Source organism: Macaca thibetana, chromosome 13, assembly GCF_024542745.1.
Source record: "Macaca thibetana thibetana isolate TM-01 chromosome 13, ASM2454274v1, whole genome shotgun sequence".
NCBI lineage: Eukaryota > Metazoa > Chordata > Mammalia > Primates > Cercopithecidae > Macaca > Macaca thibetana.
Window position 1 is genome coordinate 58476225 of NC_065590.1, and position 15915 is coordinate 58492139.

Consider the following 15915-nt stretch of genomic DNA (forward strand, 5'->3'; position numbering starts at 1 on the left):
GCCATGTAGTCAGAATGAAGGCTTCTGCCCATGCCTTGGAGAGCTGAAGCTGGGCTGACCTACAGAGTTAGCCCAAGTTGATGCAAAGGTGTCTGTCCACCCCTGCCTAGATTCCAGGAAGGAGACATGACCTCGGGGAAGGCAGCTATCTTCAGCCGAGGCAATTCCCACATGCTGGGGAAATACATCCTTCAGGTCACAGCACTACCTATCACTACCTTTATTAGCAGAAAAAGGTAACTGGACCCAAACATAGACTTCTTTTTTTTTTTTTTTTTTTTTTTTTCTGGAGACGGAGTCTCGCTCTGTCGCCCAGGCTGGAGGGCAGTGGCCGGATCTCGGCTCACTGCAAGCTCCGTCTCCCGGGTTCACGCCATTCTCCTGCCTCAGCCTTCCCGAGTAGCTGGGACTACAGGCGCCCGCCACAGGCGCCCGCCACCTCGCGCGGCTAGTTTTTTGTATTTTTTAGTAGAGACGGGGTTTCACCGTGTTAGCCAGGATGGTCTCGATCTCCTGACCTCGTGATCCGCCCGTCTTGGCCTCCCAAAGTGCTGGGATTACAGGCTTGAGCCACCGCGCCCGGCCCAAACATAGACTTCTAAACAGATAGTCCAAAAATAAAGAAAAATCCTGACTCACATTACTATAGTATAGGAAACCCAGTTGATATTAACGATGTCATCTATAATACCACTATTTTTAATAGAAATAAATGAGTAGGAAATCAGGATGGCATTAATCATTGCTGCAAGTCAAGCAACACATAGATTTTAAAATGCTATTCGAGGGGCACACGTCCTCAGGACCTCCTGAGGGCTGTGTCACAGGCAAAATTTAAATTTTTAAAAAATAAAATAAATGATACTAGAAATTATAAAATGTTGCTCATGTGAAAGTCAGAAGGGAAACATAAATTCTAAACCGAACCACCTGTCTGTAATGCAATGTCTAATTTTTGTGATTTTTGAAATATTTTCTAGTTATAAAATACGTTTAGGTCACGTGTGGTGGCTCACACCTATAATCCCAGCACTTTGGGAAGCCGAGGCAGGCAGATCATGAGGTCAGGAGTTTGAGACCAGCCTGGCCAGCATGGTGAAACCCCATCTCTACTAAAAATACAAAAAATTAGCCAGGCGTGGTGGCAGGAGCCTGTAATCCTAACCACTCGGGAAGCTGAGGCAGGAGAATTGTTTGAACCCAGGAGGTGGAGGTTGCAGTGAGCCGAAATCGTGCCACTGCACTCCAACCTGGGCAACAAAGCAAGACTCCGTCTCAAAAAAAAAACCAAAAACAAACAAAAAAAACCTTTTAAACAAGACCAGCAAGATACATCACCATTTCAAGATACTGTGGGAAATATGTGGCAGAGGACATCCATATACGTACGAAACTTGAGGATAAGGAGGGAAAACAAGTTTAGAAACAGATGTAAGTGTATGTCCTCCTTTAGTTCATCTGCCTAAGAATGTCTGTCCTAAGTTCATCAGAAGAGCTGATGGCAAACATTTAAAACCACCATAATACCAGGCTGGACATGGTGGCTCACACTTGTAATCCCAGCACTTTGGGAGGCTGAGGCAGGAGGATCACTTGAGACCAGGAATTTGAGACCAGCCTGACCAACATAGTGAGATCCCATCTCTATTTAAAAATTTTAAATAAAACTTTAAGCTACCAATAGGCTAGGCATGCTGTCTCATGCCTGTAATCCAGTACTTTGGGAGGCCGAGATGGTCAGATCACCTAAGGTCGGGAGTTTGAGACCAGCCTGGCCAACGTGGCAAAACTCCATCTCTACTAAAAATACAATAATAATAATAATAATAATAATAAATAATAATAATAGCTGGGCATGGTGGCGCCTGTAATCCCAGTTACTTGAGAGGCTGAGGCAGGAGAATCGCTTGGACCCAGGAGGCGGAGGTTGCAGTGAGCCAAGATCATGCCACTGCACTCCAGCCTGGGTGACACAGTGAGATGCCATCTTAAAAAAAAAAATAAAAATAAAAAAAAACTGAAAACTACCATAATAGAGAAACTCGGCATTTCCTAAAGCATGCTGCACAGAATACTATTCCACAAGATAGGGATAAGTGTTTTATATACACACACCCACATAGACAAGACACAATAGCCAATGAATTGGAAAAACTGGGTTAACTAAGTTTAACAAGTTTCCTTATTGCAGGACTTCTTGGGGGCCTTTATTTAACATTAATTTAGTATATGGCATTCCCTAACTTATTTTTTTCTTGGATAATTATTTGGGACATGTGTTCTGCAGCACATATTTTGAGAAATTTGTCCTAACATCATAATTTTTCTTATAAATATACTTCTAAAATGTAGATTCATTTTTAATATACATTTTTCATTGAGAGCTAAATTATTAAGTGTTCCCAACATTCTCCAGAAGGGAGAGGAAGTGCTAAGCTCACTGGTGGCCATCAAGTTTCCAAAGCTGAGATCCTCTCTAGGGCAAATCCCACCACACATATACACACACACAACACACACACGATCACAAAAGACAGCAAAACAAATATTTAAAGCCAAATCAGGTCACAGTTCTGGAAGCTGTGGGATGTACCTGGATGTTGTAGCAAGCTCGCTGCTGAACATGTTTCTGTGGCTGGACATCACTCTCCACCCCCAGAGACCTGACCTCTGTCTTTGAGGCACAGGTGTCAGGCACGGAAAACTCAACAGTAGCAAATGGATACCAATCAGAGGGAATTTCTTGGTCTGATCCAAGCTCTAATTTGTATGACAGACAATGAGGATGATCAAGACCTTGAGGAAAGAAAAAATCAAATAGTCAAAGTATTTTAATGGCCATTGAACATTTCTCTTCAACATAAAAGGCATTCATCTCTCTTACTAAGAAATTTCATTAGCACTGCAGCAGTGCAAATTCCATTTAAACAACATACCATGAAAATCTACGATTTTGCACTAACTAGGGGAAAGCTGTCTGCGATTTTTAAGTGCTAGCTTTAAAAGTACGACTTTATTACTGTTTTGAATGAGTGGTAAAAATTTAAAAATAGAAAAAATAAAAAATATATTACTATACGCAGGCACAGATGAACTCCTAAAAACGTTTTCAATTAGAAGTATTACTAATATTAATTAGAAATATTACTATATTTAGCAGATTATATTAGTATATAATATATAATATAATCATATTATTACTATATTATAATACTAATATAATCTGCTAAACATTTATATTAAGCAATATTGTTTAATATTAATGTTTAATTTATATTAAACAATATAGTAATATTGCTAAACTTAATTGTTTTCCTTAATTAAAAGATATGAGTAATATTTATATTAAACATAATCATTTGGCCACAATGTGCTCAAGACCTGTACAAGCCTCTTTCTCTTAGACTAACATCTTATAATTATTAATTTATTCATTTTCTTACAATCTATTTATAGATAACTCAAAAATAAACATCCCAAATTAAGTCATATTTTTAAATTCTGATTTTTAAAAGCTAAACTTAACTTTTCAGAAAATGTTCCAGGCCAAGAATTCTTTTTTCAGTGGAACAAATTATTTTTCCCTACTCTAATTCTCACTCATCTTTCCAAAATACTTTGACTGAAACAGCTATAGAGAGTGGAAATGGACATATTGGCCTTGAATATTTTAATCTAATATTGGTTTTCACTCAATTTGTCACTTATTGAGCATCTATGCTATGCCAGGCCAGGTTCAGTGCCAGACCCAGAGATATTGGATATATTCAAAGATTTTAGATGAGGGTCATAGAGTATGTGTGTGTGTGTGTGTGTGTTATAAAGAAATGAAAAATATTTTCATTGTAATCACTGTAGTAGCTTTACAAACATTCTGTGATCCTGTTGCATTGTTCATGGCATCTCCATATCCAATGTGGCTATCTTTACTTAAATAAATGTATGACATAAGAGTAATTTCAAGAACCAAATTAAATTACTGTACCACTGACATAGTTGGAGAAACAGCATTCCCATCAGAATATAGCTTTAGGCACAAAAACAAGAGTTTAAAGGATTTCACTTAATTCTTAAAAGATAAATTACTACAACCTGTTTCTTGTAGAGTGACTAATAGAATTCTAAGGCTGTAAAAAGCCTTGAAAAGTCATCAATCAATTAACTAACAGATGCTCATTAGCCATCTCTACCACTTACAGAAAGGGTAGGACAACAGTGGCCTCTGAGGTGCTCTTAACAACCTGGATCACTGCAGGCAAGTGATAACTTCATTCTCATACACACATACCCAGAGAGATTCCACTCCATTACTCTTTCTAGTCCTCTGCCTGCAGTGAGGATACAGTAAGTTCATTTACACTTACTGCAGGCACTCCTCAGTCTTGTTATGGCAAAGTGATTAAGGCTAGGGTTACAAATTGCTTATCTCTCTGAGCCTCAGTTTCTCCATCTGAAAATGTGGATAATGAGGATAACCTGAACCTTATAAGGGCTATTGTGAGGATTAACCAGTTCATACACATACAGCACTGGGGCAGTAGTATTCTATAGCAATATAGATGAGCTAGACATATTATTTTGTGAAGTGCTATTCAATTATAAAGCCAGAATTATTTAATTACTATAATTTTGCTAATAAAGGGACTGTGAATGCTACACATTCAGAGTCAAAAATTATACTAGACATGATCTGATTTGATACTCACACTTTATAAGAAAAACTTATTTGGGGAAATTTTACGACGAAAACTGAAGAAAAGAACTAAACCCAAGTTGAAGACTCAGTGCTACAAAAGTGTCAGAAACAAAACCTTTCTACCTGCTTTTCTTTAAAAATGGTAAAAGAAAGCCTTTTTCCTTTCAAATTTTCCGGCTTATTTTTTATGGCTTTTGAAAATGCTAAATGCTCTACAATGTTTAGTAACACACTCCCTCTTCAGACTTTGTGCTCCATAGGGACAGGTGTCATGTCTGTCCTTAGCACAATGTCTGTCATGTTTGGGGCTTCACGGAGTATTTGTCAAATTCACCAATTAATGAATAAAAGATAAAGGAAAATCATGTTATCTCAGTGCTGACCACCAGGGGGAACTGTCCAGCTTTGGTCATTGTTCTCTCAACATCATTCCTTTTCTTAGGACGGGGGATCAGTAAATCACAAAATCTTAGGTCTAGTTGCTATCCAGTCCCTCTTGAACCAAAATATTTTACATCTGAAACTGAAACTGAACTGTTAGAGGGCCAAAGGGAATGAATAGCAAGAGGATAACAGAAGTGGAGGAGGAGAGAGCAACCAATATGCTGATGACAGGGCAGAGAAAAAAAGAGAAAAGTAGAAAAATTTGGAAATTAGAGGTAGATATATTTAATTGATCCTCCACCACTCTCATTCCTCTTACTAATTCTGTGCCACCATATACACCTCCTCTGGCTAACCAGCATCCTCATTTGTCTTCAGCTGTATTTCTTTTTCTTCCTTTCTCTTTCTGTCTCTCTCTCTACCACCCCAACAAAGCCTAAGCTCCTCTGCTGTCATTCACACCTTAGTATGAATGAAGTCTGTGAGCTAGTGCCTCAGGCAAACCTTTGTTGTAAAATGAGAGACGTGCCCACTGTTGAAGGAATACTAAACATTGACAAGCTGGTTAGAAGGGACATTAAGGGACCAGTACCCCTTCCCACTTTTCCAGAAATCACAGGTGATTTCCTCAATAAAAAATGTCAATCCTAATCCCTTGAATTCCCAGGAAGGCAAAAAAAAAAAAAAAAAAAAAAAAGTTTTATAATTAGAGCATAGTAGACTAGTTTATATGTTCTTGCCAGGTGCGGTAGTTTACACCTGTAATCCCAGTACTCGGAAGGCCAAGGTGGGTGGATTGCCTGAGCTGAGGAACTCGAGACCAGCCTGAGCAACATGGCAAAACCCCATCTCTACCAAAAATACAAAAAATTAGCCAGGCATGGTGGCACATGCTGTGGTCCCAGCTACTTGGGAGGCTGAGGTAGGAGGATGGCTTGAGCCTGGGAGGTAGAGGTTGCAGTGAGCTGAGATCTCCCCACTGCACTCCAGTGCTATTCATTCTGTTTCCATTTTCGAAGTATCTTTTCAAATAATGCATGTTTTTCAGAAACTATCTTGAAAATGATAAAATTTTAAAGAACTTTTTAAAAACTTTTTGTTCTCTAAATACACAACTGATCTAAAAGTCATATAGAAAAATAGAGATGCATTCTGGGATCCTGCTGTTCTAAGTGTGTTCCTTGGGCCAGATGCATTGGCATCACATCAGCACTTGTTAGAAACACAGTATTTCAGATCCCACCTGCTTAGTCAGAATCCACATTTGAACAAGGTGATACCTCAGCACACACAAGTTTGAGAAGCACTGCCTCAGGACAAAGATTTCCTTTCTGCTCCAATCTTATTATTACCATACTTCTCAAGAGGCAAATTAGGTTATAACCTGCCCTGGCACCCTCTCACTCTCTGCATTGCCCTCCCCACCCCCTCAGTGGAGAAGCTGGTGCAGGGCCCTGTAATCCCAGTTATGTCCTGCCCCAAGCCAGGCCCACAGCTGCACCATGCCCTCTGGACGCCACCTGACACAGCCCCACTGTGTTTTCCCTGGGCCTCCTCTTTGTGCACAGACCTGATCTCAATAAAGCAGCTGTGATCCCAAAGGATTTGTTCAGTGAATTATCACTGTGTAATTGACTGAAATGCCTGTAAAATGTTGTCCTGTGTGGGCCTGGTGATATGACAGTTTTACAAAAGAATTCCTGAAGGCCAAGATCAGGTTCAGTCAGTTTCCCTGGAAATGCCCATTCTTGTCATTGTTCTTGGTGAGCTCCACTGCTAATAAATACTCATGGGAGGCCGGGCGCAGTGGCTCATGTCTATAATCCCAGCATTTTGGGAGGCCAAACCAGGCAGGTCACGAGGTCAAGAGTTTGAGACCAGCCTGGCCAATATGGTGAAACCCCGTCTCTACTAAAAATATAAAAATTAGCTGGGCATGGTGGTGCACACCTGTAGTCCCAGCTACTCGGGAGGCTGAGGCAGAAGAATCTCTTGAACCCAGGAGATGGAGGTTGCAGTGAGCCAAGATCATGCCACTGTACTCCAGGCTGGGTGGCAGAGCGAGACTCTGTCTTATAAACAAACAAACAAACAAATAAATAAATAAATAAATGCTCATAGGAGAGCAATAATAGAGCTCTAGAAGACACAGGTATATGCAGAGCAGGGAGGAATGATCCCTGCCGAGGGGATCAGGTCAGTAGTTCTCAACCCTGGCTGCATGAGCCTTTAGAAATATCAATACCTGGGCCTCATCTTCACAGAGCCTGATTAGTAGGGGATGGGGCCCAAATATGGGTATGTGTTTGAAGCTTTAATGATGCTAACATGTGGCCAGGGCTGGGAAACAGATTGTAAAAGGATAGGTGATGAGAAGATCCCAGGTGATCTCAGCTAATGGCACCATTGCCCACCTATCCACCAAAGCCAGAGCCCCTGACCTTGTCCCATCCCCTCGCTTTCCCTCATGCCCATAGAGAATCTATCATCACTGAAGGGCACCTCCTCTGAATTCGCTCACCCATCTCTTGCCTCTCTCACTGCCACTGCCTTTGCTCAGCATCCCTCACCTCCTCCCAGCTTGCCTGTGTCTATAATCTACTCCTAAATCTTTCCTCTGCACTGCACGCCGGCATTTCTGAAACAAGATATGATTCTGTAGCAGTCACGCCTGAAAACAACCCTGAGGCCCTGTTGACAGATAAACTTCACACCCCACAGCACGGTCCACAAGGTTTTCATACACTGGTCTCTTCACTCACCACTCCCTCAGCCCCAAAACTTAGGTAAGAGCCCCCACCTACACACCTGTGGTTCTGCTGTTTCTTTCTTTGGTGGAAACTCTATTGACTCTCCCAGCCATCAGCTCTTAAGCGAAGCCCTCCCTAGTCCCCAGGCAGTTTATCACCCTTTCCTCTGGGATCCCTAAGTGCGTCTGTTTGTCTAAGCCTGGAGCTGTGCACTTTTCCACAGTGCATTTGGGTGGCTGCTTCAGCGTCGGTCCCACCTTCTAGACTGTTAAGCTTCTGATAGAGTAGGAATCATGTCTGTGTCTGTATCTCCTAAACACTCAGCACAGAGCCTATACCTAGAAGAAATTTCGCAGATGTTTGTGGAGTAAATGAGTGAGCCTCCTTCTCAATAAATTCTTGTTGATTGAATCAGTTAACTACCCCATTAACTCTGAAAAAAAATGCAGTGTTATAAACAGGATCATTTTCACAAAAAGATTCATACATGTCTGCACTCCCAAGGTTAGAAAAGGTGATTGGTATGGTTTCTCAGTTTGAAAATTAAATGTGGTCACCCTGGCCAGGCTTTAGCCAAGTGCTTAGTTCCTTCAGGGCCTCCCGGAGCACCTGCTCTAAGTAGAGCAATAGGAATGGACTACAAAGGGGGCCTGTGCTCTTGTCCCTCTGACATCACGTGCACAAGCCCACAGCCTGAGCCTATTGTGCTTCTCTCTCAAAAGCATAATTACCACTTCAAGTCTATGCAAAAACTGCTTTGGACCTTTTGTTCCAGTCCCTGTGACCATCTCTATAGGATCAACAGAAAACAACAGGAGTTAGTTTATCACCCAGATTTCAAGGGAAACCTGCAGATCCAGGAGGTTCCAACAGGCATTCCAGCCTGCCTGACTTTCTGCCTGCCTCTCTTTCCCTTTTTGTTTAGCAAAACAAAAGCTAATACTCTGATTTCGTTTAAACCCTCTAACCTAAAACTAGCACAAATAACTTTTAGAATAGACCATTTGGAACCTTGTATGAAGACCTCCAAACTGGTTTCTCTGGCATGAAGATGCAAATGGTTCAATTTGCCTCTCTAGCTAAGTTATAAAAGAAAGCAGGGGCCAGGCACGGTGGCTCACACCTGTAATCCCAGCATTCTGGGAGGCCGAGGCGGGTGGATCACCTGAGGTCGGGAGTTCGAGACCAGCCTGGCCAACATGGTGAAACCCCATCTCTATGAAAAATATAAGAAATCAGCCAGGTTTGGTGGTGTGGGCCTGTAATCCTAGCTACTTGGGAGACTGAACCACTAGAATTGCTTGAACCCAGGAGGCAGCGGTTGCAGTGAGCACCACTGCACTCCAGCCTGGGCAACAGAGCAACACTCCATTTCAAAAAAAAAACAGAAAGCAGGAAACATTATCTCAGTGGATTATATCATGGTATCATGGAAGATACCGACCTTCCCTCCCATCACAGCAGAGTTGATCAGAATGTGCTGTTTGAAGCCATTCACTGTGACCACGCTGCACCATCACCACCTTACTCTGCCCTAAGGCTGAGCTATCCTTGCTAGTTTGGGGGAACTGAACATAATTAATGTGATTCTTGAGAATGCTGTGGGGTGAAATTTGGCATTAATGAAGAAGGGTGTGGGCTGTCAGGAAGAAAGACAATGTAGGAACTTCCCTTCCGCACAGGGTCTTGGAGCTCCTCAGCTCACCACGCCTGTGTCTCTCACCTGAAGGATCCTGCCCATAGCTCAAGCTCTCATCAGTCAACAGATGTTAAAGCAACAAACAGAGAGTCATGGACAGGGTCCCATGGCCTCCAGGGTGCAGGCAGTGCTGCCCCTCAAGTCAATTGTAGTCTGGGGCTTGCTCTTCTGGTTCTACAACTTTACAACACCTGGAGAGCAGTGTTCTTCCCTCTGGCTACACCTTATATCTGGAGAGATCTTCAAACAAATACCTGGCTCCCTCCCCCAACCCCTGCCAGAGATTCTGGTTTAATTAGCATGCAGTGAAGCCTGAACATTGAGATTATTTAAAAGCTTTCAAGTTATTCTAATATAGTCAGGTTTGGCCAGGCATGGTGGCTCACACCTGTAATCTCAACATTTTGGGAGGCCAAGGCGGGTGGATCACTTGAGGTCAGGAGTTCAAGACCAGTCTGGCCAACATGGGAAAACCATGTCTCTACTAAAAATACAAAAATTAGCCAGGCGTGGTGGCTCAGGCCTGTCGTCCCAGCTACTCAGGAGGCTGAAGCTGAAAGAATCACTTGAACCTGGGAGGCGGAGGTTGCAGTGAGCTGAGATCACACTGCACTCCAGCCTGGGCAACAGAGTAAGACTCCATCTCAAAATAATAATAATAATAATAATAATATAGCCAGGTTTGAGAAATACCGCCATAAGGCCACCCCAAAGAAAAATGCTTCCTCTGAAGTCCACAGCCTGGAGGGTCCTAGATGAGCTTAAATTTCTCTGAAGGACTACAGCAGCTGTGAGCCATCTGGAAACAGGGATCAGATTTTTATTTATCTTTACCCCCAGCACTTGATGTGGCACTTGGTACACAGTAAGTGCTCAGTAAAGATTTGGATGGATGGGCCAGGCGCAGTGGCTCATGCTGTAATCCCAGCACTTTGGGAGGTCGAGGCATGAGGATCACAAGGTCAGGAGTTTGAGACGACCCTGGCCAATATGGTGAAACCCTGTCTCTACTAAAATACAAAAATTATCCAGGCATGGTGGTGGCTGCCTGTAGTCCCAGCTACTCGGGAGGCTGAGGCAGGAGAATCGCTTGAACTCAAGAGGTGGAGGTTGCAGTGAGCTGAGATTGTGCTACTGTACTCTGCCTGGGTGAGAAAGTGAGACTCCGTCTCAAAAAAAAAAAAAAAAAAAGAAAAAGAAAAGAAAAAGAAAAAACAATTTGGATCAATGGATGGATGGATGGATGGATGGATAGAAGGATGAATGCATCAACTCAGGTCACCCAACTCTGCCCCCAGTTTAACTCTAGAGACCAGTGACCAGTGCTCTGCTAGGGGAAAAGAAAAAACAACAACAACAACAACAACAAAAAACTTCAACTAAATAGGGAAGAGCTCTAATGTTAAAATTTGGTTTTTGACTTTATTGTATTATGCCCACTACTAACTTACTACTCCAAAATAAATGTGGTACTATAACTGTCTTTTCAAGTTCTGACTTCTAGATAATTTTTTCTTTACAAAATTTTAAAAATTAACTGAATTTTTAACACTCAAATATGTCCACCTCATTCTTTTAAAACAACCAGTTGAGGCCAGATGAGGTGGCTCACACCTGTAATCCTAGCATTTTGGGAGGCGAACGTGGGAGGATCCCTCGAGCCCAGGAATTCAAGACCAGCCTGGGCAACATCGGGAGACCCTGCCTCTACTAAAAAACAAAATATTAGCCAGGCATGACGGTATGCATCTGTAGTCCCAGGTACTGAGGAGGCTGAGGCAGGAAGATCACTTGAGCCTGGGAAGTGGAGGCTGCAGTGAGCCATGATCGTGCCACTGCACTCCAGTCTGGATAACAGAGTGAGATCCCATGTCAAAAACAAAAACAATACCAGTTGAGATGGCCAAATGGGTGAATTCAGTCAACAAAAATCAATTTGGGTAAAAAGGAAAGCAGTCTTATTTCAAAGAGCAGGGAGTAAACCTAAGGAAGAAGTGGTATTGGCTGAGAATGCAAAAAAGTTCAGGTATATTCATGGATGATAGATCTTTAAAGATTAATTAGGGAATCTCAGCTATATTAGAAACATTTTTAACATTTGAAGTTGATGAGTTAATCTCAACCATGGATATCAACGAATTTTCTCTTAGTGCCACCATCTGCAACAAATTCCTAGCCTAGCATGGTATTTCATATGACATTAAAAAAATGTTAAACAGTTAAACTTATCTGGTAGGAATAGGTGCAAAAGGAAACAAATAAACCAGCTCTTGAGCTAAATGTTCCATCTCCCACCCCAAAGCGTGGCCTCAGCTGACAAATTGCCATCTGTCTCTATCTGGTTTCAACCCAAAGAGGAAGGTGAGAATATTTAAGCTATTTCCCATGAAAATAAACTTGGGGTATTGAATATTTACTTGAATTTTTGTCTGGAAGCCGATCTATCTTCCATACCACTGCCTGGTAGGCACTCTCATATTTTGCTGAACCCACAGTGACTTGAATGACAGGTTCAGATTCAAGTTCATGTAAACTCCCCAGACAGGCCCGGCGGTTCATTTTGGCTTTCAGAGACTTCTGCCTCTGGAGGTTCATGGTCCAAAGGGCCTTGATCCACTGCGATGGGACAGGAAAGTGTATCATTATATTGTCACAGGACCTTAAGGAACCAGCATGGGATGACCTCTGCGCCAATGGGGCCATGTTGACAAAAGCCTGAAGTTCCACATATGCTCCCTGGACAACCACTACAGACTTCAAGGAAAACGGAAGATCATCCCCGTTATACAAAGTCTTGAAACGCATCAGCTCACACCGGCAGGCATCCAGAGGCACAAACTTAATGATTCTTGATTGCTCAAATTCTTGTACTTTCACACACTTATGAAAATGGTAGTCAAGAATATTAATCCCTTTTTTTTCTGAGTCCTTCTCAAAATAGGATTCATCTCGCTTCGGCAGCTCAAGGTCATTCAAGGTTAAAAAGCATTCCAGGTTCCCATTCACAAAGCAGAGGCAATAAATTTGAGTTATCACAGCACTTTCAACCAATTTCCCTTCTTTTGTGACTTTACCCCAAAAGTTGTCCACAATTTCTAAGGAAATTTCTTGCTCCTCATAGTTCTTTTTTGGTTTTGAAACAGCTGGCAACTTCATCAGCTCCTCCTCCACAGTAGTCAGAAAGTCAAGGAAGTCATGGTACGATGTGGACCCCAACTTCAGCATCTGCTCTATGTCTGGTTCATGAACTACTTCTGTCTTAGAATGGTATTTCCTTTTTTCTGTGTAAGACACATGTTCAATCTTCACAGTATGGATTTTTCCTGCTACACTGAAGTTCTCAACCTTGGGTTCAGAAAGCCTACAATATGGATCAAGCTGTATCTCTTTAAAAGGTTTTTCTAATCCCTGCTCATAATACATCTGCAAAATTCCTCCAGGCAAAACGTTCAGAAAAATTGGTCCCCATTGCCGGGAAGACATCATATTCTTCTTCTCGGGAATTCTCAGCATGAAAGACCATCCCGCTTTTGGCTGACTCCTGAAGAGTGCATGAGGGACAAAGGAAGAGGCATTTTCTTCAGCACATAGACAGTGCATAGACAAACTTCTAAGTGAGTCTTGGTTCTCAGCTGACTGGAGATGCTCAAGCTTCTCACAGATATAGTTGAGTGAACACTTATTTAGGCTTTTTTGATCATTAGGCATCTCCTTGTCTCTTGATGAGAGCATCTTTTTGCTTCCTGGTGGGTCAAGGGTGAACTGGGAATCACTGCCTTCATCTTTCCAAAATGGACTTGAAAAAGCACAGTCCTCTCGAAAATACTGAAACTGGGGGAGATCATCACTTTGGAATCCTAGGCTTTCAGCCTGGTGAGGGTTAACTTCATCTGGAAGACCTACTTTGGGAGCTGGATGTGTACATGAGTGGTCACTGGGCAACAAGGCATGGGATGAACATGTTGGTCCGGTAGTCAGTAAGGAAGATTCTCCTCCTGATATTGTGAGTGGGCTGTCTGAAGATGATTCTGGAATAGGATAAAGCACATGAGTTCCTGCTTTGGGGATGCCAGGAAAACCTGGGAAGTCTTTGGTAGGTGTAGAAAGAGGAGAGTTACTTGGAGGTCCTGGACTGAAATAAAAGTCTACAATGGGGGAGGAGAGAGGGGTGCTGCTGGTAGAAGAAGATCCACTGGGAAATTCCTTGAGGCCAGGAAGGTTCAGCTTCAGTCCATTTGGTCTACAGACACCTTGATTCTCCAGAGGAAAATTCTTTGACTTTTGAGAAGATTGGAAAGCAGGATCATCATCAAAGGTGACCCAGTTGCCTGGGTTTGTGGAGCACATCTTTGGGATCAGATTGTGGTCTTGTCAAGAAATCAAATAGGTTGTCTCTGTTAAAAAATAAAATAAAATAAAGAGAAAATAGGCATACAAAATGAAGGGGGGAATCATTACTAAAGGTCTTTAGTTCTGATAAATATTTGGATGTAAAAGCACCCAGATTTACAGATTAACCAAGTTCAAAGAAATGCTTAAAAAGTATAATTCTGTTGGTGGCTAAGTGGATTTAAAAAAAAAAAAAACCATGATCCAACTATATGCTGTCTATAAGGGACTCACTTTAGATTTAAGGACACACATATGCTGAAAGCGAAAGGATAAAAAAAGATATTCCACGCAAATGTTATCTAAGAGAGAGCAGGAGTAGCCATACTTAAGCAAAATAAACTTTAAGTCAAAAACTATCATAGGAGACAAAGAAGGACATTATATAATGATAAAAGAGTCCATTCACTAGGAAGACATAACAATTATAAATATATATTAACCCAGCTGGGAATAGTGGCTCATAACTGTAATTCCAGCACTTCGGGAGGCCGAAGCAAGCGGGTCACCTGAGGTCAGCAGTTCAAGACGAGTCTGGCCAATATAGGAAAACCCTGTCTCTATAAAAAAAATACAAAAATTAGCCAAGCATGGTGGTGGTCACCTGTATTCCCAGCTACTCAGGAGGCTGAGGCAGGAGAATCACTTGAACCTGGGAGGCAGATGTCGCAGTGAGCTGAGAAAATGCCACCGCACTCCAGCCTGGGTGACAGAGTGAAACTCCATCTCAAAATATATGTATATTTATATATCCAACATCAGAGCATCCAAATATATGAAGCAAGCATTAATAGAATTGAAGGGAGAAACAGATAGCCACTCATTAATAATTGGAGATTTCAACACCATACTTTAAACAATACACAGAACATCCAGACAGAAGACTACTAAAGAAACAATAGACTAGAACACTATAAACTAAACTAAACTGCCAGACCAATACAGAACATTCCACCTAACAGCAGCAGAACACATATTCTTCTCAAGCACACACAGAATATTCTCCAAAGCAGATCACATGTTTGGTTACAAAACAAATCTTAACAAATGTGAGAAGACTGAAATCACACAAACATTTTTTCTAACCACAATGGAATAAAACCAGAAATTAATAATAGAAGGAAAACTAAAAAATTCACAAATATTTGAAAATTAGCATACTCTTGAACAACCAATGGATCAAAGAAGAAATAAAAAAGGAAATTAGAAAATATCTTGAGACAAATGAAAATGAAAACATGGCACACCAAAATTTATGGGATGCAGCAAAAGCAGTACTCAGAGGGAATTTTATAGCCAAAATGTACCACTGCACTCCAGCCTGGGCAATAGAGCGAGACTCCATCTCAGAAAAAAAAAAAGAAGAAGAAGAAGAAAGAGGGCTGGGTGCAGTGGCTCACATCTATAATCCCAGAATTTTGGGAGGCTGAAGAGAGCAGATCACCTGAGGTCAGGAGATCGAGACCAGCCTGGCCAACATGGAGAAACCCTATCTCTACCGAAAATACAAAAAATTAGCTGGGTGTGGTGGTGCATGCTTGTAATCCCAGCTACTCAGGAGGCTGAGGCAGGAGAATTGCTTAAGCCTGGGAGGCGGAGGTTTCAGTGAGCAGAGACTGCATCATTCCTCTCCAGTCTGGGCAACAAGAGAGAAACTTTCTCTCAAAACAAAAAAAAATGATGTTGAAAAAACTTGATATCCACATGCAAAAGAGTGAAACTAAACTGTAATCTTACACCAGAGATGTCCAATCTTTTGGCTTCCCTCTGCCACGTTGGAAGAAGAAGAATTAAGGCCAGGCACAGTGGTTCACGACTATAATCCCAGCACTTTGGGAGACCACGGTGGGTGGATCACCTGAGGTCAGGAGTCCAAGACCAGCCTGGCCAACATGGTGAAACCCCATCTCTACTAAAAATACAAAAAATTTAGCCAGGCCTGGTGGCATGCAACTGTAATCCCAGCTACTCAGGAGGCTAAGGCAGGGGAATTTCTT

At 41.9% G+C, this 15915-nt stretch overlaps 1 protein-coding gene and 1 pseudogene across 2 annotated transcripts in view; one reads left to right on the top strand and one right to left on the bottom strand.

The window, feature by feature from the left end:
* The window catches only part of LOC126934259 (uncharacterized), a 1193286-nt pseudogene that overhangs the window by 986143 nt on the left and 191228 nt on the right, over positions 1-15915 (top strand). The gene's annotated exons all lie outside the window — the stretch shown is intronic.
* Positions 1-15915, bottom strand: part of STON1 (stonin 1) — a 65449-nt gene that overhangs the window by 4422 nt on the left and 45112 nt on the right. Inside the window, exons 3-4 of the mRNA XM_050754867.1 lie at positions 11947-13923; positions 2594-2796 (exon numbers count right to left, since the gene is read on the bottom strand). Of these exons, the coding sequence (XP_050610824.1) occupies positions 2594-2796; positions 11947-13876 (2133 nt within the window). The 5' untranslated portion in view covers positions 13877-13923. The remainder of the gene's footprint in view (positions 1-2593; positions 2797-11946; positions 13924-15915) is intronic.